Here is a 16716-nt window from a genome sequence, read left to right on the forward strand (position 1 = left end):
TGCCTTTAACCATCCCCCTGACAGAATGCTATCTCCAGGGGGAAAGACACAGAGCTCTGAAACTCAAGGCAGGGGCAGCCACTTCCAAGGGTATCGGGGGAGACACAGCAGATAGTGGGAAGCACATATTCAATATCTTATGTCAAAATCTGAAAACACATAGGCATTTAGAAGCCAGGCATGTATGTAAATATATGTGAAGAGGCTGAGACTGTGACAAAAGAAAGTCATGGGCGAAATGAGTGATTTGGAGTGTGCTTGGTCCAATTTAAAGTATCAAATTCAAGAAATTTTACTTTAAAAACCACCATTCTGACAAGACAAAACCCATTACCATAACTATAACCTCTAGTTTGCCCGTCTTTACTAATCATACAAACCACAAACAAAAACATAACAGCATCTTTATGAAGGCTAAATAAATACAAAATGAAGGAAAAAGGAAAACAAAGACTTAGTAGTACAGGTGGCTTTTTAAAAAGCACTTAAAGACAGAGAAGTTCTATACCTTTTGCAAGCCAGTGTTAAAGACAGAGCACTTCAATGTTCCAAACATAAAAAACGCGAGACAATCTCCTCTTCTCTGGAGATGTTTATCCAAATAACATAGAAACTTCCCTTTAGCTCTCAAAGAGGACTTGGTCTTGCCTCCTAGGACTCTAAAGAGTAAAGCTGGAGTCTAACTTTGTCCTATCAGATTTGACTAGCATTTTTCAAATTTTAACTTTTGTATGCTTGCTAGGATGTCTGCAATTTATTTTATAGTACATTAGTATTCCCAATATAATATTATACACGAATATGTGCCAAATAGTTTACCCCTTAATTCACGGAGGGCTCCAGGAATGTATAGACTAGGTTGGCCTTTTGATTTAGGTATATCTACCCACAGCCAACACTGCTCATTATCAAACTAAATACAAAGATTGGGGTCTTTACTGATGAACCAGTGTCTGGTTAATCATTATGATGGATGTACTGGTAGATTCCCTTTGGTAGAAATAATGCCACTTGACTTGCTAAAACAGTTAAACACTTTTTACTCTTGAATGAACTGTATGTAAGATTCTGTTGAGCCCTATATTTTGTAGAGAAAGGGCCTGCAGTTTTATCAGTTAAGCATGTTGTTTCCAGGCATTGGAGCAGGAGGATTTCTGATTAAATAATGCTGACTGAAAGGCACAGAATCCTGCTTCTAGAATATTGCTATGTCTACTATAAGTGCATATAACATATGGTATATCAACGAAGTATTTAAAAGTCCTAGACATTCATTGAGTAGGTTTTGTTCCTGATTTGCTAATGCATGATTAATCATTATCTGAATGTATGATAAAATGTGAATTTAGATTTGCTTTCATTATACTCTGGTTGTAAGGCTATGGGAGAGAAGATATCTCTAGGTACTAATGGCCACTCTGACCTCCTTTGATCTAATCAACAAAACAAAACAAGCAAACAAAAAAACGAGAGTTTTGCCAAACGTGGCCCCATCAGTTTAAATAAGGGCTGCCGCGAAATCTTCAATATGATAAATCACCTCCAAGCGTTTTGGGAAAAAAATAGTAGATATATGTTTTTGTCATTCAGAAAACTATTCTCTGAATTTATGTTTTTCCAAAATCATCTTTGCTTTCTACAAAACAGTAGTACCAAAAATAATCAGCTCAACAAAAAACATGTGCATGCTTTAAGGTGTAAAGGGAGCTTTTTACAAATAAACAACATTTGAGTGATCTGTGAACATCCTGATTGAAATTTTAAATGAACAAAGACATCAAAGGGCAGCATCAGTTTATGAGAAAGCTCAAAATATAATAACGAGGACTAGAATTAAATTTTACAACTGCATTGTAAGAAAAAGATACAAGAAATCGAATTTAGTCCCATACTTTGTTGAATATACAGCTTAATGATTTGAATATATTCACATTTTAAACAATAGCATGTTGAATATACAGCTTAATGATTTGAATATATTCACATTTTAAACAATAGCATGTCAACTAATTTCTATCTCAATTCAAAAGGAAACAGAAATACTCAGGAGTGAGATAACTGGGTCAATTACATTAAACAAGCAATTCGGACAAAGATCCCGATATTACACTCCAAAACTATTCTGGAGATTAGTATCAAATACCTGCTTTCATACGACTAGCCATGACAACTCTAAGCTGCAGTGGCCAGTAATCGTTTACCAAGAAGCTCTGCCAGGTGTGTCCATTTTCTAAGTAGCAAGTGCTAACGCACCAATCAAAACTTATCAGGGAAGTCGAAGATAAGAATCTGATCAACTACAAAATGCCCACAACAGCAAAGGGGCCCTACAAAAAGCCTAAATAAAATACTATACCCACAGGTCAACAGTTTATCTTTTTTAAAATAGGTACTTGGAGTTTACACAAATCATAAGTTGTACAGGTGATGATACACTTACTATTTTTCGCTTCTATGTGTGTGTGTGTGTGTGTGTGTTTTTCTATTTTGAGAAACCATTAATCCCAACTACAGTAAAGCAGATAGAGCCTTTCATGTACCACATTCTAATATATAATGGCAACTAGAGTCAATTCAATCCGATCCAACACATGAAATACATTATTTTTCCCCCTAGAAAACTTAATATTGTTGAGAGTGAGGATAATGAATAAAATATCAGCTGGGCGCCTATAGCTCAGCAGCCACAGTGCCAGCCACATACACCGGAGCTAGTGGGTTCAAATCCAGCCCGGACCTGCCAAACAACAATGACAACTGCAACCAAAAAATAGCTGGGCATTGTGATGAGCGCCTGTAGTCTCAGCTACTTGGGAGGATGAGGCAAGAGAATTGCTTAAGCCCAAGAGTTTGAAGTTGCTGTGAGCTGTGATGCCACAGCACTCTACCCAGCATGACATAGTAAGACTCTGTCTCAAATAATTATAATAATAAATTAAAATCTCAGTGTTTTACATTGTTCTCTTAATCACTCTACTGTGAATTGTCCTAGGCTTGTAAGAACGTCTACTCGGAGCTAGTAAGACAAAATTAATGTAGCATAGAGATAACTAATAATTGTTCAGTTTCTTCATCACTACCACCACCTACCACCTACTCTTCCCCACGAACATCAATAACTTTTACAGCAAAAATTAGCAGGGTCTAGCTAGAATAGAACCAATGGTTCCAAAACCACATGGAGTCTATTCTGTTGTTAGTGATGTGGGGAGAAACCAAACTATGCCATACTTTTGTTTTTTAATAAGCCCATACACGTCAGTCTTTAAAATCAGAAATGAAAAATAAAACTAGTATTGTCTTATCTTGTGTTTAATATTCATAATATTTGCATAGACCACGGAGATACTGTTTAATGGAAGAAAGAGGGCTTGAAAAACTTGGGGAGGTCAAATGAGGCAGGCAGAATGTCATTTTTTGAGCCAGTTTTAGTTTCTAACTATTGCTAGCATTTGGACTTACACAATATCACTGTCACTAGCTGCACATAGCCCCTGAGCATTTGAAATACAGGTAGTCGAATGTATTGTAAATATAAAATATGCACCATATTCTGAAAACCTAATATTATACAACACTGTATTACTAAATGTTCTATTAATTGTATCTTAAAATGATAATATTATAAATACACTTAAATAAAAATTTAAATTACTTTCATGGCTTTCCATTTGTGTCTTGCATTTCTCTGAGATGGCAATGATTCTAGGGGTGTCCAACCTTTTTTCTCTTGTGCTGCACATTGGAAGAATAACGGCTGTTTTGGGATGTACATCAAATACACAAACACTAACAAAAGCTGATGAGCAAAATAAAAAGTCTATCTGTACATACTTTTCATGATATCCATACCACCACACCACAGATAAGCGAAACAGTCCTCTAAAAAACCAGCACCGTGGCCCGTGAGCAGCAGGTTGGACACCCCCTTTAGCCCATACCCACTATAATATGTGGTAAATGTTGCAGAACAGTCTTTTTGAACACTGGGCTTAGAACTTTTTATATTCTGTTAAGTATCAAAATACTTTTTGGTTAAAAAGTTTTGACGGACAATTTTACATGTGATGTAGCTTTCACTTAATGCTCTCTTCAATTACTGCCTAGAGATGGTTTTTGAGTTGATTTTCAGGAACGATACTATACTTATAAGCAATTCACAGTTGCCTTTTAAGAATCAATATGTTGATAAATTCCAATAAAACATAGGCATTGTTTCCTATTATGATTGGATCCTATTACAATTAGACTAGTGAATCAAAATATGTGCTTTTAATGTCCCTTTGAACTTATAGAACTTGTATATAATATTTAAACAAAGGCATATTTTTACTATTTTAAACAGCCTCTCAATACACAGAATATTAAGCTGAGGGATATAATGCTGAAATGGAATAAGACAATTTTCACCCAGAAAGTAATAAAAATAATTTTGTTTGTAAAAATTATTTTGACAGCAATTTTCCATTTTATCTAGAATAAAGCTTTAGATTATCAATAGCTAACTGTTTGGCAAAACATAAGCACACAGAGAGTAATTACTAGTCATACCTTGTTATGTGTCTGAGTCTGTCCAACCAGTATGAGGATGTTTGATGAGATGATAGACAAGCAGAAGTTAATTAGAATGATGGACCTCTCAGAGCGTATGTACCTAGGGAGACAGGAAAAAAGTGTCCAATTTTAAAATTCAACAGAAAGATGACTTCTGTATTGTGCAAGTTATAGGACTTCATTGGGAAAAATAAACACCAAAACACAGCCTTTTCAGGAACGAAAATATAAAAACCAGTTTTTAAAATAAAGATTATTCTTAAAGACCCAATTTTATAGTGGAATGGTGTGTGAAAGGGTCTCTTAGAACTTATTTTCCTTTGATACCAGGGTGGAAATTGTGGCATTTCTGAAAAAGCCTAAGGTGCACCTCTGTTACCACAGTACATTTTTTTTCCAGAAATATACATTTACTTGGGAATGTATCCATTAGTATAATCACCTTACATATACGCGTGTGTATAATATGTTCAGTATTATCAGCTGAATCAACCAATAGAAACTTTAAGAAGCAAAAATTAAAATTGCACACAGATTCTGAACAATCCTCCTTGTTGACTAGAAAGATACCATTACATTCATGAAATGTAAACACTTTCATCCACTCAAGAGTTTTTATGTATTTAACCTGTTTCTCTTCATATTTTTCTTTTTCTGAATAATAGTTCCAAAAAATCCGGATCTTTTTCTTTAAAAACTCATCCAATCCACAAACGGATGGATCCGCAAGTGGATTGGATCCACTATCAGGCTGGAAATTACTTGGCACCTGCCATATTTTACCCTTATGAGGAAGCGTTTATGTGCAGCCTGTAATATAGTTTTTAAGTGCGCCTAGAATGTAAGCCATAGAGAAGACTGCTCAGAATCAAATGTTTCACCAGCTGTTTTCCCTGAAAGTGTAACAGCTATTTTGCTTTCCCGTACCCTGTGGTAAATCATGGAATGACAGTAACAAAAAGACATCCTTGTGTTTGCTGTGCATTTGAACCCATTCAATTCACATCATACCATGCAGTCACGTTCCACAGCAGGCATGGCATTGTCTGTGCAGTGTTAGATGGGGGTACCAAAGATAGGGAAGCCCGCTTTGGAAGGTAAAACCTATCAAGGTTCTCCCCCCAACTTTGCCTTTGAAGAATATTTAGGCGAAGCCCCCCATTCCCTCATGTATGTCAGAAAAGAAACCAGAACCAACACAAGAGTAACAACATAAAACAAAAAGGGGGTGGGGGTAATAATATAAGAGGAATTTCCTTTCTTCCCAAAACAAAGCCAAATGAAATTAAGCTAGGTCAAGTCTCAGCATAAAATGGTCACGGAAGTGGCTGAAACTTGTTCCTGTAATCGTGAGTTGCTATATATACATATGTCCATATATACGTGTATATATATATACACATGTATATACATTATATATTTATTTACATATATATATAAATAAATCACACAGTGGGATACTGAAGACCACCAAATGTTAAGCTGTCCTTTTTATTTGTAAGTGAGGGGTATAACGTAAAAAGTTTAAGGGCTTCACAAAATTAACCCTTTATATAATGCCAAAGCTTTCCATGACAACACAACCCCACAGATGATATTAGAAGGGTTGCAGTTATTATTATTTTTTTGCTCCATAAACAGAGAAATACTGTAATAAAAACTCAGACTGACAATCCTGAAAAGTCTTTAGATGTTTCCATTTTTATAAAAATTGTTGCCTTCGAAATTTCTATAAGATGTCTCAACTTCCTAAACTTTTCATACCATGTTTGATGTTTTAAATGAGATTTGCAATTGCTTTATGCCAATATAGTGGTTAAAAGAACATGGTTAATTGTCCAGGTACCAATATAACTCTACAGAACACTTCTTTAGATACAACATAATTTAGTGTGTTAAATTTTTGATGGATATTTCTGATGATCCACGTGGAATACCAACAACTTTCAAAATAGCACATTACCTATAAAATAATTAAGATCCTTACACAGTTTGTGAATCTTTAGAAAATCACAATTTCTGAACATTTTACTTAGGCAAAAAGGTGATAAGATCCTAACATGCTTATTTCCATAATGCTACAGGGTAAATTCAGTGTTGAGAAGGAGCAATAAATTCATCCTGCTACAAGATTCAGTTAATAATTCATGAGTCTTGACACTTTCTTCAAACTACTAATACTACATCAATTCATCTGTTTGTAGACAATGAGTTTCTGAACACTAACTTGTAGGAATCCAGATTTGCACTGTTTTTTGGTACTCTCTTTTATAATTTTCAAGTTCAGATCATGTTTTAATAGATTCTTTAAGGTATTATGGTAATTCATAGAAATCATGGTCAGTGATATTAAATTTTCTTAATGAAAACTTTCTTATGGGCAGATTAATATTCTATTATTTGGTTAATTTTACTTATCATTTATACTGACAATGTTTATGCTAGCGTTAAGCCATATGTATTGGAGGGTAAAGAGGAGGTAGAATTGGTACCCAGACCCTAAGTGCTGAGAGATGGAATTTAGTTATGAATACTTCAGTGAGTAAGGATTATGATGCTGTTGTGGTTACCTAGTTCCTGGCCTTTAAATGCCTCATTTTTGCCAAAGTGCCATTCAGGAAATTGTGTGAAACCTTTACCTTGCTCTGCATTACTAGGATAATAACCTCCTGGACTGAGTCCTGAATCCAGGATTCTGATGCCGACAATATAATGTGCAGACTAAGCATTTCTTTCATTTCCTAGAATTGGCCATATTTTAGCAGACTGTCCCACTTTGCCGGTGTTTCACCACCACAAAACTTCTTCACAGGAGGGCAGAACTTCTATTACACACAGCGTTAAAAATAAAATATGTGCACATCTCGGCACATATTTTATTTTTGTATGAAGCATAAAAGTTCTTACTATCTTTGACAATTTAAATATCCTCGATAATTAATATTTGCTCTCAGAAGAGTAAAACTTACAGGGAAGAACACAATTATTTTTAAAAGGAAGTTAAATAAAATGGCCTTCTTTGAGTAAATTGTCATATACTTTTTAACTGAATTGCTTTTTGATTTTAAGTAAAAGATAAAGACTAGTAGATCTGTGAGGCAGGAACATTTATTTTTGAAATTTTAATATTGCAACCATTCAGAAAATAGAAGGTAATTCTATATTTACTAAAGTAGTTAGGTGCATGTTAGACCTTTTGATAATAAATAATATAAAATGTTTAGTATTTAAAATTTTAAAAATGATTAGAAAGTTTGGCCACATAGCTATACGTATTCATTATCAATATGTAAATAGATATAGTAAAACTTGCAAGTCTAATTCCTACTAAATTCTTACTAACAAATCTTAAAGACATAGTAAACTTTCATATAATATCAAGCAGGAAGCAGGTACAACTTGAAATACTGTAGAACAACTCTTTCAATCACTTGCCCTTGTTTACATATTTTTATGATTTCCTTTAATCGATTTGTCAAAGTCTGATTTAGTGGAACACTCAACCAGGAGGCATTTCCTAGAGATTTGTCATAACGTGTTAGTGCTTTAATATTATAGAAGGTTTCATTTGTTGTGACATACAGAGAGCATGTGTTTGAAACTTAAGAACTTGGGATTCTATTTCTATAACAGAGAAATTAATTTGACTGTACCAGTAAACTCTCAGGCTAAAGAGCAATTGGGATAAATAGAAACTACCCATACAGTTAGCTTGGAGCAGAAGAGTGCCATGCTTGGGGCTAAGCAACATGTTGAAGGCTCTCCTTATTTGAATTGGGAAGAAAACTTTGTGTGTTTTTGTTTATTTTCTCACCACAGGAAAGTACGAGAAGAAAATTAGGTAAATGCCATTCATTTATTACAGCTCAATCACAGCAATTATAAAACCGTTGTGCAAATACTGCTATTAGTAAATTAAGAAGGCAGGAGAAATGTAGTAATCATCATACTCCTTGATTTAACTTTGAACAACTAAGCATTCTATTTCAAATCCATCGATTACATACCTCCATAACGCTGCATAGACAACTGCTAAGGTGATCAAGGCCAAGCAAGAAAGGCCACTGCCCACTATTAGGGTAACTGAAGGTGTACCAGAAGATTCCATGATCTGTAAAAAAGAAGGAGAATTTTTAAAGAAAATAAAGTAACTTCTAAACTCAGTACAACTAGCCTATCACTCAAAAATAGCCCATATATTTAGTTGTTATAGTAACCAGATAATTACCCATGAGCCCACTCTCTTCGTATATTCTCAACCTCTACCATTGCTAATTCAAGCTTCCCTGTCTCTCCCACTATGGACTCAGAAAAGTCCTCAGAGACTTAAACACTTGATTATGGCACGTTACCTACTTATCGCTTCCTAAAATAAAGACCTGAAACTACAACCTGGTCAACATTCACATGTTACATTTTCTCTAGCTAAAATTGCAAGCAGCATTCATTTTTCTTCAACTAACTACAGTTCAGTCATTTCACAACATGATTTTTAGTAAAATGTATCTTGAGCCTCATCTGCAACTCATTATGTTACACATACCTGTCTCTGGTACACAGATACTGAAAATTATTTCAAACTTTCAGACTTTTGACAACTTTGTTTCAAGCCAGCTAGGCTCACACTTAATTTCACTTGCTTGGCCTCTGAGAATACTGAAGAAAATCAAATGTCAAATTTAAGACCTTCAAATATATTTTGTAATTTTTGTCTGTGGATGAAATACGTGGGGATAGTTTTCACATTGCCAGTATCAGTCCCTAAATATGTGACCTTGAAAAATCAGCTTTTATATCTTTTAAAACATATATAACAGATTAAAAGCATTCACTTATCTGAGAGGTTTCTTTCCTTGGATGCTAAGATGGCATTAAGTAATAAAATCTGTTGGTTTTCACAGTGTCAATACAGAAGTTTGAAGAAATACACTTTAAGATTAAGTGTGTTCTAAAACCTTAGCTAAGCACATCAAATTATATTAAGTATTTTTTTTTGTCATCAAAATAATAAGTAGACTGATGCTGATTCAGGCCAAATTTAGGCAGAAAGTCACATTTACCTGAATAATTATTTTCCAACATTTCAATTTTTGTTCTATTTTCTCAAAATATATTTGATGAGAATCTTATTTTTCTTTTAGGTAGTTCTATGCAGCTGACTCAGAAACTACTTTCACAAAACCTATATACTTTTAACGAATTATTTCTCAGTTTCTGACAGCCATGCTTTCATGAAAACTTCATTTGAAAAAAAAAAGAAATCTATGCATATATATGTGTGTAAAATTTCCAAGGGCATCCTGAGAAAACATGTACTGAAAATACCCAATGCAGACATGCAGTGTGTTCGGCTGCACTGTCTGGGGGTCTTCAATCTACTACTAACAATATTCTTACAAATTCCCCAGAACAGCTTTCCAGCTTTAAAATAAAGGTTGAGTTGGCAAATATTTTTATTTGAAAGTTTGCAGCATATTAATAATAGGGTTGGAGTGCATCTTCAAAACTATACTGCAGAAATTTCAAGTTAGAAGACATAAAATTGAGTAGCATTTAGTTACAGCACGCCAGCTAGCCTTCATTCCACCAAGCTACTGGAGCTAAGGAGGAGACAAACCCGTTTTCGCCACCCTGCAACATTTTGCATCTCCCCCTTTAAAATGCAGTTCCCTGGAGGAACACTGGCTACCAGGTCCCTGCCTTTGCATGACAGCCGTGTTTTCCCTTTGTTACTTACTATTTCTCTAGGTTGCTGAGCCAAAATGGCGAAGGTGGAGAGACGATCACATAAGCATTTCGTGTGGGATGCATCGGTAAGCACAGTTTTACATCCCTGGGTGGACCACGTTCCCAAAGACTCGTTCCTGCAGAGGGGGAGGGTGGGGGAGATCGGGATGAATACGCCTGGCGGACAAATCCGTAAAGAAGAAATGCAGCCTAATTGAGAGAATCGTCTACTGTAATTCCCGTACAGGAAAAAAAAAAAATCTACTTGTTGTTGAACAGGACGCAATTTAGATGCATATCCAGGAATGCAAAGCGCGAGCGGGGAGCCGGCGGCAGAGCGCGTGCAGCGAGCTGTCCAGCGCGGAGGTGCTGAAACCAGGGCTGGCTCTGTCCAGCCCTCCGCCAGCAGCGGCCGCGAGTCCAGCGGCCGCTTCCCCAGCTCATCGGATCGCTTCACTCAGGATGTAGGGAGGCTTTTCATATTTTCATACCGGCTCTGATTCCCGGCCCATATTTTGGACCATAAACGCTGGCTTTCAAAATGCAGATGTCTCTGAAAAGCCTGCCTGAAAGGTTACATGGCTCGGGTTGAGGGATGGGATCTTCCCCGCTGCTGGAGGGGGATTTTTTCCTCCCTTTAGAATAGCTGCTGTGAAAATTTCACCCTGGAAACGGGAAGCAGCAGCAGCGGCATCAGCTGGTTCTGACTCTCACTGCCTTTGCCTGGTATCCAGGGGAGGGGTGGGCTCCAGATAGAAGCTCCTACTCCACACTCCACTCGGCCCAACTCACCATTTCTTCCCCTCGCCCGCCTCTCTGCCCTGGGGCAGAAGCCTTGAGCTAGCCCCAAGTCCACAGGCCACTTAGAGCAATAACCCCACCCCAGCGTCCAGGAGGAGGGGAGGAGAGAGCCTGGCTCAGAGTCCTCTTGGTGTGTAGCCATTTAAAATGCTAAAGCACATGGTTTATTTCCCACCCCAGCAGAACAATAAAAATGGTATCAACCTACATCTTCTTAGTGGGGGTGGGGATGGGGGAAGAACCTTCCACTCCCCAGATGAACTACTCTACAAGAGGAGATTTAAAAAAAAAAAAAGAAGAAAGAAAGAAAGAAAAGAAAGCTATAGAGCTCCACCAATCAACTTTATTACCATTACACGTGTTTCAAACTGAATGCACCAGCTGTCACCTCCCCTCCCCCAGGCATGGACTCTCTCCATTTAACACACCTGTGTGTGTGTGAGAGTGTTTAAATTTGAAACCAAGTTGCTATCCTGTGTTTAAAATGACTTCAAAACTCAAAGAGAAAAACACAAGATTTGATGTTAATTTTGATATGGGACTTTTGATTTTTGCCTCCTCTATCTCTGAATGCCTGAAGCTATTGGGTTAAAGATGCATGCAGTGTATTTCAGAGAGATTGCAATGAAAGAGGCCTCTCTGTAATGCTTGAGAAGAATATAACTTAACACTACAGAATATAACTTAACGCTATTTCTTTTTGGTATCCACCAGCAATATCCTTTTATTATTTATGATTTTATGTCATTACTATTCATGACTCAATATACTCCTAATTACAACTTTTTAAAGAAAGAATACACTGCATTTGTTACACTTTATTTGAGGGGAGTTAGAAAAAAATTATACTCAACTTTCCCCACACACTTCTAAGCTTTAGCCATTTCAACATTTGTAAGTATTCTTTTCTTTCTCATGATGTCATTGCAACCAAGCCATTTAAAGGAAAAAATATCTGTTATACTTTCAACTGCAACAGTATTAAATTCTGGCTCTATCTAATCATAGCAGTGAATCAATTTATTTTATTAGCTGTCTGCCTCTTATCTTCTTGTGACAAACAGTTAAGGGCAAATGAAAAGCATTTATCTCAGCTGATCAAAGTTTAAAGAAGAAAGATACACTTAAGGGAATCTGACTTGTTTTAAAACACAACATCTGCATTATTCATCCTGGACAGCAACTTTATTTTAATGTAGTATCAGTACTTTCAAGATGGAGTCCAGGACTTCCACTTTTCACATTGTGAAGCTATGCCCAATAAACTAAATCAATATCTTAACAAGAATAAAACTTCCCTGTAAATAAGACCTCCTATGGGACAAAGTTATATATTTATATCCATGTAATGAGCATTTATTTGATCTTAGCATCATTAAACTTTAGCTGCTTACATTCCATATGATGTGGCTGCGTTGTGAAGACCATGTACATGTTACATGATATCTTTAGCAAAGTGGGTCAGTTTATTTTATTTTGTACAATGATTGCATTCTTGACCTGGCCCAACCCCAGGGGAAATTGGAAAGTAAGTAACACTGGTCTCCCTGGTTTAGTCCTGCACTCCTTTCAAGCATGAGAAATGCTTCTAATCTCGCTGGGTCCCTTTTCATGCAGACATTCCTGAGGCTACATAACCTCTGTCCTTATCTTTCTTCAGAACTATTATCCTTTGGTTGACTTTATATAATGTACAATAATATATGAATGGCTGGAGACAGCTTAATGTACTCTTTTAAGTTTAAAAGTAGATATATACCAGAAAGTAATGCGTCTGCTAGAACACCAGAATCTGTAGCAGGTAAGTAGGAGAAGGGATCTTGAAAAGTGAGGGGTAACAACCAAGCTCTGCATTTGGTCACTCCCAAGCAACAAGCAAGCAATGCTAAGCCATTCTGACGCCAAATTGTTACCAATTGTTTCACAAAACTCTTGATATTTAAAACTCATAAATGAGCTTCTTCCATCACCAGCATTCATATAACTATTATTACAAACACTGTACTATGAGTTGTCTGTATATTCATACTTTTCATAGCTTATTCCTACTGTACAAAGTTCTTTGAAAGCATGGTACATGTGTCCTATTGATTTCAGGGAGACCTTGTAAAGCAAACTGTTAGGTAGCAGAGCAAATGTCAGGCAAAAGAGCTTCCCCATTCTTCAAAGAGCAGTGTTTTTGAACACGTGGACTATGTCAACAGTCACATTCTTCTTCCAATGTCATAGTTCTGCATATTATAATAAATGATACATCTGTGAATTTATCTTAGTTATTAAGTCTAGTTTGTCATCAGTAGGGCAAACAAACACAGTGAAATAGTATTAAAATGAAAGATATAAGAGTAACAGAAACAGAAGGGTTGTCTAGGCATATACCTTATATTGAAAATTATTTCTTTTTCATAGTGTCTTTCTTGGGTGTTAATTCATTTTATTTGAATAGTTTTCAAACATAACTATACCTGCGGAAATTCCATACAACTAGCACATTCTCTTTTGGCTGCCTCTATGGTCACCCATGTTATCTGCTGTTATCTGCAGATATCTGTTATCTGTACCTCATCTCCTTCTTCCTATCGCTGTATGTAAGCTGCTTAAAGGTAGGAAACAGCCTGCCTGTCCTAAGGATTCAGAAGTAGGTATCCAGAAACACAGAATTCTGCAAAACTATGACCCAACATTTATTAATTTCTAGCTTAATGTTATTTTCGTTATTGCCCTAACTTCCGAAGAGTCTACACAGTTTCTTTGGAGATCTGAATATTTAGTTGAGGTTTTCGGTTCACGCAGTTTTAAATAGTAAAGCATGTGTGCATGTTATCTGGTATTCAAAATTAGAGAGAAAATTATCTTCTTACTTCTGTGAACTCTGTGTGGTGAAAAACTTATAGCAAAAATGTATAGCGACACATCAAAATTATATCAAGAAATTATACTTTTAATCTTTATAAATACCAATACAACTGGATATTACTCTTCAATCTGTCTTCTATAAAACTGTCCACTATGATTCATAATCAATCAGTATGTAAGTTATTTATTATGAATAAGTTACACACTTATTGTAGGAAGTTTATTAACTCTTATGATATTGAATCTGTTTATTCAAAATCAGAACAGCCCATCTTTTAAGAAAATTTACATAAAATTTCTACTGCCTTGTCCTCTAAAAGAAAGTAATAGCTTTCCAAATCCCAGCAGTACTTAATTTCTAAGGATTAGGCAGACCTATATTATTTTTAATGCATATGTTACACGCAAATGATGTATATATGGATATTGGTATAAATTATTCTCATAATGCAGATTTTTGGAGTATAAATGAGATAATATTTTCAATTTTGAGTAGAAACAGTCTTGGAGGGTAATCTTTAATTTTCAGGATATTGCACATACTGAGAACATTGTTATCTCTGACAACTCTCAGAAAGTTTTGCTGGAAGCAACCTTAGTGATTATCTAGGCCATTGGTTTCCAACACTTGCAGTGCATTAAAATTACCTAAAGAACTTTAAAAATTAACCCCTAGGCCTGGGCTTCAGCATTATTAATTTTTTAACCCCCCACCCTGATGATTGTAGTGTGCAGCCAGGGTTGAGAGCCACTGATCTATTCCAACCACTTACTTTTATAGATAAGGACAGTGAAGTGCAGCAAATTTAGGAAACGTGTTTTAAGTCTCCGAGTGGGAAGCAAAGCTGGTCTTTTCGTTTTGAGACAGGGACTTCATTAAGTGCTAAGTTATTATTGTAATCTTTTTTAAGACAGAATGTGTTGAACATGGTCCTGTGAGGTTGTAAGAAGATTAACTACACAGATCTGATACAGTAAATACATATATTTGACTACAAAAGACTAACACTGCCATAAATCATACATACATACCATTACTTTATTCATTTGGATAAGACTAAGAAGCACATACTTTCCCACCACCCAGAAAAACACCTAAATCTAGGCATGGAATTGATAGTGGTCCTTGCATCCCATAATACCAGATGTTTAAATTGTCATCTAAAAGCTAACTAGTCCCAGGAATACGCCAACACTTACATCTCCCTCACATTCCTTTGCACCTGTTAATGCTTCCCATTCAGCACCCTAATATTAATTGATAAATTCACCTCACTTCCTTCATTGATAAAATTAGCATGCTCCAGGCCACATTAGAATATGAATGCTTTTTAGAACTGTATCTTGTTGATTTTTGATCTATGACACACTGTTTTTCACTTAGTAGAGACTTAATGATAAATGTTTAGTTAATTCAATGAATTTTTACATTTCAATGGATGACTTTTCTTTATTTTATTTTATATTTTTTTGGCTGGGGCTGGGTTTAAATCCACCACCTTCGGCATATGGGGCTGACACCCTACCACTTTGAGCCACAGTCGCCGCCCAATAGATGACTTTTAACATAGAGTTTGATTCAGACAGGTTGTCTCAGCTCTAATTCATTTACTGTCCTTTAGCATACAGCCAACGTGTAATGTGAAGAGTATTTATTGGACCTTAATAGGTTCATCTATTTGCTTTTGGTCTTTAAATATCATTTGATGATGAACTGTAAAAGTATCCTGTGGTGAGTGTGTTCCATCCAGCAGTCCTTATTAGCCAGTCACTACATATCTAATGAGTGCTTTTCAAATGCCGGGTAAGATAGAAGATACAGAAAACAATGAATAAATAAATGTAGTTAGCTTCTCATAAAAGTTGACAATCTGGTCAGTATGACTATACATGATCCAAGAATATGTTTTCTGCCTAATTAGTTCTACAGATTATTCCAGAAAATGCTGTGAGTTCTATCGTTCTATTTCAAGCCACCACCATCTCTCAGCTGGATTAATCTCATCACCGAGTTCCTTGTTTCCATTCTTGCCACTTACCCTCAAGTCCAGTTTCAATACAGAAGCCAGAGAGATTCTGTTGACAAATAAGTCAGACCATGCCACCCTGCTAAAAGCTGTCAATGGCTCTTCTAATTTCACTCAGAGCAAAACACAAATCTGTTACAATGACCTATGAGGAACTACGCTCTCTGGTCTCTCACTGGCCCTCCACATTTGTCTCCTCACACTTTTGTGTTTTCCTGTCTCTTCTAAACACAATGAGCTTCTTTCTGGCCCCCTTAGCACTTTGCACATTGACCTAGCCTGCACTCTCTCTCTTTTTTTAAATTTCAGATTACTATGAAGCTACAAATGATTAGGTTTCAATGTTTGCGTTTATTAGGTAAGGTCAGTGTTGCGGCTGTGCCCCTCCCCCAGGAGTGTGCCACATACTCCTACACTGTGCCTTTCAGGTGAGAGCACAGCAAATCCCTTCCCTGCTCCCCTGCTCCCTCTCCTCTCCCCTCTCCCTCCTTCTTACCCCTCCAACTTAAATGAAATTGAGTTTGCTCTTGTGTGGGTGTCTATTAGCTCGTCTTCTTGGGTCATATTAGTATTGGATACTTGCTTTTCCTTTCTTATACTTTACTAAAGAGTATGTTCTTCAGCTCTCTCCAGGTTAATATAAAAGATGTAGAGTGAGTGCCACCTGTGGCTCAGTGGGTAGGGCACCGACCCCAAATACCGAGGGTGGTGGGTTCAAACCCGGCCCCAGCCAAACTGCAACAACAACAAC

The 16716-nt window shown here is 36.4% G+C and overlaps 1 protein-coding gene across 2 annotated transcripts in view; it reads right to left on the bottom strand.

The window, feature by feature from the left end:
• Positions 1–16716, bottom strand: part of ADGRB3 (adhesion G protein-coupled receptor B3) — a 738597-nt gene that overhangs the window by 149677 nt on the left and 572204 nt on the right. For both annotated transcript variants that reach the window (XM_053603066.1, XM_053603067.1), the window contains exons 16-18: positions 10292–10418; positions 8562–8665; positions 4552–4654 (exon numbers count right to left, since the gene is read on the bottom strand). In XM_053603066.1, coding sequence (XP_053459041.1) covers positions 4552–4654; positions 8562–8665; positions 10292–10418 — 334 coding nt within the window. The remainder of the gene's footprint in view (positions 1–4551; positions 4655–8561; positions 8666–10291; positions 10419–16716) is intronic.

This window comes from Nycticebus coucang, chromosome 9 (genome assembly GCF_027406575.1).
Source record: "Nycticebus coucang isolate mNycCou1 chromosome 9, mNycCou1.pri, whole genome shotgun sequence".
Lineage (NCBI taxonomy): Eukaryota > Metazoa > Chordata > Mammalia > Primates > Lorisidae > Nycticebus > Nycticebus coucang.